Source organism: Rhinolophus ferrumequinum, chromosome 18 (assembly GCF_004115265.2).
Source record: "Rhinolophus ferrumequinum isolate MPI-CBG mRhiFer1 chromosome 18, mRhiFer1_v1.p, whole genome shotgun sequence".
Taxonomy (NCBI): domain Eukaryota; kingdom Metazoa; phylum Chordata; class Mammalia; order Chiroptera; family Rhinolophidae; genus Rhinolophus; species Rhinolophus ferrumequinum.
The window spans coordinates 56,037,623-56,042,910 of record NC_046301.1 but is presented as its reverse complement, the minus strand read 5'-3'; the positions used below and the strand labels follow the sequence as shown (position 1 = coordinate 56,042,910).

The 5,288-nt window shown below is 47.7% G+C and overlaps 1 protein-coding gene across 1 annotated transcript; it reads right to left on the bottom strand.

The window, feature by feature from the left end:
* Positions 1 to 1,105: 1,105 nt before the first annotated feature.
* On the bottom strand, positions 1,106 to 1,975 carry LOC117037848 (uncharacterized). Its single transcript, XM_033134352.1, has one exon. The coding sequence runs from the start codon at positions 1,973 to 1,975 to the stop codon at positions 1,106 to 1,108; it is 870 nt and encodes a 289-aa protein (XP_032990243.1).
* Between the last annotated feature and the right edge of the window lie 3,313 nt (positions 1,976 to 5,288).

Here is a 5,288-nt window from a genome sequence, read left to right as displayed (position 1 = left end):
ATAAGCCCAGGGTGCTCAAGAATTATACTAACCTGAGCTTGGTGGGGGGTGTCCCTGAGGCCCAGTGACCCAGCTGGCCAAGGGCATCCAGTACTCAGTGACTGTATCAGCCTAGGTGACACCCCCTGCCACAGCTCTCCCCATAACTGAAGTTGGGTCTCTTTATCCAAAATCTAACAAAAGCTTTAAAACTATTTTTTAAATAGAGGGTCCTGAGTAAGAAACTGAGGAGGGAGAGGGATTTGTTGAGCTCTGGGGCTCCAGGGTCCCTGGGAGACCCTTCCTGCAGAAAGGTCCTCTCTTTTATCCAGCTGGGAGTGTGTGAGCTGGGGCAGAGAGGGGCAGCAAGCAGCTGGGGAGAAAGAGGAACTGACCTCCCTCACCCCAGATATCGCTGACCTGTTCCAGTGGCTCACAGTCCTGACCCACGACACCCAGGAAGCCGTCTGGACTGGGTAAGTCTGATCCTCAAACTGGATGAGAAGCAAGACCCTCAAAAAAGCCCCCTAAGAAATGAGGATTCAGCCATCCTGAGACATTACCTCTTCCTTCAGGATGGCCCTCAGTATGTCTGTCCCCAACACCCCACCACCACTCCCAGAATAACAACCCCAAAGCCAGGAGGGTGTCCTCACACTTGTCACTAAGCTGAGCACAGAGGGAGGGGTATAAAGACCATGAGCGGGTGGGTGAGGGGACATGTGAATTGTAAATAAATGAATGAGAGAATGAATCAATGAATGAATGATAAACAAATGAGCACAAGAATGAGTGATTAAATGAATAAATGAATGGAAGAACAGACAGATGGATAGATGGATTACAGACAGAAGAAAGGAAAGAAGGGAGGAAAAGGAATTACCCAAAGCACATATTTTAGGGAAGATGGGAGCCATGGTGTGATCCAAGACGGAACCCCATGCCCTGCTCCTAGAGGCCTGGACACTGAGAAGAAGACTTCCCAGCCAGGGCACCACCCCCCTGCTTCCCACAAGCCTTGCCAAATAATGGGAGCTGGGTCAAGGCCAAGCCGCTCATCCCCCCAGACGAACTCACGCTGGGCCCCACCACCCCTTACAGGCCTAGCCCTGCCCAGGGAAAGCCCTCACAGGGGGCCCCCGCCACCCTCCCAACTTCCAGGTGCTCTGCCTGAGGCTCGGGACTTGATGCGCAGTTTGTGGGGCAGGGAGGGCTGAGTGAGACCCTCAGAACAGTGCCCTCGGACAGGCCAGGCCCCGCTGGGAGGCAAGCCCACGGGATCAGCAGTGGGTGTCAGCAACACAGCCGAGGGCCGGGAGGCCGGGCAGCCAGTGGGCACTGGTGACCACAGATCCCAGCAGGGCCGAAGCTCAGGTCTGGGCCCCCCATGCCCACCCAGGAGGTGACAGGTGAAGAAGGTGGTTGGGAGTGCTGCCTGCAAGGCCATATCCATTCTCTTGGGGTTGGGGGGTGCAGGGTCCTGGCAGTACCTGGGGGAAGTGTCCGGGCCAGTCCACCTGTGAGCCATCAGGCAGCTCTGGAATCCTGGAACCCCAGCGTCCAGAGCACATGGCCTCCAGACGCAGCCATGGGAGCCCGGCAGAGGTGGGAGTGGCTCAGGCCCAGCTCGCGGGTCTCCAGTCCAGGGGTTCATCCATAGCAGAGCCTGCAGGGGCAAAGTCCCGGCACCACCAGCGGCGGGCAGGAGGCCAAAGTGATGCTTGAGCGCCTGCAGCTCAGCCCTGAGCTGAGCGTTCTCCGCGAGCAGCGCGGCCAGCCTGCCCTCGAGGGCTGCATCATTGAGACGCCGCTTCTCCCGGGATCTCCTGGCGGCTTCATTATTCTTCCTCCGCTTCTCCCAGTAAACCGTGTCCTTCTTCTCTTCTGGCAGGAACTCCCGCTGCCGACGCAAGGCCGGGTCCCTGCCCCGCGCTCCCCGCGGGATCTTTCCGTGACCCTGAGGTGCATCTGGCAGGTCCAAGAGACCCACGTCCATGGCTGCCTGGGGAACAGGAAAGAGGTCTTGGACTGGCGGCACAAGGCTGACCCTCCCTCTAACTCATCCCCCACCATCCCCAATGGGGAAGGGTGCCGTTCGAGTGGGAATTGGGCTGGAGACCAGGGTGGAGGCAGCGAGAGGGGTTTAGATGAAAGAATGGGGAACTCATGGGAAGGTTTCACGCCTGATGGAGACATAGGTGAGGCTGCCAGAGAGAGGCCACTTGGCCGGGAAAGGTGACCACAGTCATCATGAAGAGCTGGTTGGGCACCGTATCCAGGAGGATGCAGGCTCCTTCTTGGGTGTTCTTATCGCTGAAGAGATCAGCATACACACCAAGGGCTCAGTTCAATCTGAGCTCCAGGGTGAGATTCTTGGCGGCCCAGAGGGGGACAGAGGGAGCCTGAACCTAGAAACAGAGGATATGTGTGCATGGAGTTCAACGGAGCCAAGCTAGGGTCAGGAAGTAATCCACAGCTCGTGAACTGTGCCCAAGCTGTACGCCAAGATCTCCGTCAGTGGCCAGAGTTTTACGCCTGCCACGCACCCATTTACCCACACATTCGTAAGGTCACCTGGTCACCCATCCACTCACTCAACTGTCCATTTGCCCATCTCTCTACCAACCTCCCCAACTAAACCCCCATCCAATCATTTATCCATTCATCCACCCTTCCACCACCTTATTTATCATCTACCCATCCCCCACCCGATTATACAATCATGTATCCATCTACTTACCACCCACTCACTCATCCACCCATCTAAATGTCCATTCATTCACTGATAGATTTACTTTTTTAAAAATAATATTGCTCCTACAGGTAACAAAAGAAAAACAGACAAATTTGACATCATGAAATATTTTAAGTTCTGTACAGCAAAGACACTATTCACAGAGCAGAAAGGCAACCCACAGAACAGGAGAAAAAATGTACAAATCATATATCTGATAAGGGGTTCGCCTCCAGTATATATACAGTGGTCAAGATGTTGGAGTAGGTAAATGCTGTGTTCACCTCCTCCCAAGGCCACATCAAAATTAAAACTAAATTATAGAAAAATCAACCTGGAAAACAATCAGAAGACTAGCTGATTGAATGGAACTCCTATAACTAAGGATATAAGGAAGAAACCACATCAAGACCGATAGGAGGGGCAGTGATGTAAAATGTGATGGTCCCACTCTCATGTGTGGCAGCTGAGATTTGGGAGGGATATCTTAGCTGCAAGTTCCCTCCTGAGGAGTGACAGGTCCCAGCCCCACACCAGGGTCCCCAGCTCAGGTCTCCAATGTCAGGAAGAGGAGTCCCCACAGCAGCTTGCTGTGAAAATCAGCAGGGATTCTGTCCAGTCCCAGTGAGACAGAGAGCAATTGGAGACCAGACCTCCTCCTAAAGGGTACACTCACAGACTCTCCTGCTGACAAACACCATACATACAGAGGGTGCCAAAAATATGGATACACATTTTAAGAGAGGAAAAAACTGTATTAAGATTGTAATACTCAATATATACTAATAACAAAAGATGGATTCAAGTCACATTTGACTTCTGCAATTACAAGAGGTGCTCAAAGTGCATCAGCATAATTTTAATACAGTTTTTTTTCATTTCTTAAAATGTGTATATTTTTGACACCCCTCTCTATATATATGGCATCCAAATTAGAAAGGAAGAAGAATACTGTCGTTATATAGACATGACACAATATAGAGAGAACCCTAAAGATTCTGACAAAAATACTACTAGAACTGATAAATGAATTCCATAATGTAGCAGGATACAAAATTAATATTCAGAAATAAGTTGCATTTTTATACACCAATAATGAACAAGCAGAAAGAGAAATTAAGAAAACCATCCCAGTTACAATAGCATCAAAAAATAAAATACCTAGGAATAAATGTAGCCAAGGACTTAAAAAACCTGCACTTGGAAAATTATAATACATTGAAAAAAGAAATTGAAAAAGATACAAATAAGTGGAAGCATATACTGTACTTATAGATAGGAAGAATTAACACTATTAAAATGTCCATATGACCCAAAGCAATCTATAGATTCAATGCAACCCTTATCAAAATACCAATGGCATTTTCCACAGAACTAGAACAAATAATCTTAAAATTTATATGGAACCACAAAAATCCCCGAATGACCACAGCAATCATGAGGGGAAAAAAAGAATGAGTTGGAGGTATCACACTACTTGATATCAAATTATACTACAAGGCCATACTAATCAAAACAGCATGATATTATCATAAAAACATAGTCAATGGAACAGAATGGAGAGCCCAGAAATAATCCCATACTTATATAGTCAATTAATCTATGACAAAGGAGGGAAAAATGTATAATCAAGTGAAACATTCTCTTCAATAAATGATGTTGGAAAAACCGGAGAGATACATGCAAAAAAATGAAACTAGACCACCTTCTTATGCCATATACAGGCATAAACTCAAAATGAATTTAAGGGCCAGCCCAGAGGCTCAGGTGGTTGGAGCGTCGTGCTCTTAACTCGGAGGTCACCGGTTCTATTCCCCCATGGGCCAGTGAGCTGCGCCCTCTACAGCTAAGATGGTGAACAACAGCTCTCCCTGGAGCTGGGCTGCCCTGAGCAGCTGGAAGTTGGCATAAGCTTGCCGGCTACCGTGTGCTGCCACGTTCTACCGTGTGCCAGCGTGACTCACCCGCCAGCGAAAGGTGCTGTGAGCAACCAACTGGCAACCGACTGCCTCAGCTGGGGGAGCGCAAGGCTCATGATACCAGCATGGGCCAGGGAGCTGTGTCCTACACAACTAGACTGAGAAACAACGGCCTGAACCGGAGTGGGGGGGAGGCGGAAGAAGGGGAAAAAATAAAAATAAATTTAAAAAAATAATAAAAATTTTAAGAAATGAATTTAAGATTTAAATGTAAGACCTAAAACCATAAAACATGTAGAAGAAAATATAGACAGTAAACTCTCTGACGTTGCTCTTAGTAATATTTTTTGATATATAATATCTCCTTAGGCAAGGGAAACAAAATAAATAAATAAACAAATGGGACTACATCAAACTAAAATGTTTTTGCACAGCACAGGAAAATATTAACAAAATGAAAAGACAACCTACTAAATGAGAGAAGATATTTGCCAACAATATAGCTGATAAGTGGTTAACATCCAAAATTTATAAACAACTCATGCAACTCAACACCTAACAAACAAACAATTGAATTAAAAAATGGGCAGAGGACCTGCATAGACATTTCTCCAAAATGGACATACTTATGGAAATAGTACAACAGTTCCTCAAAA

What these genes read in the sequence shown, in the direction of transcription:
- LOC117037848 (XM_033134352.1), bottom strand. Translation starts at nt 1,975, where the DNA reads ATGGACGTGGGTCTCTTGGACCTGCCAGATGCACCTCAGGGTCACGGA.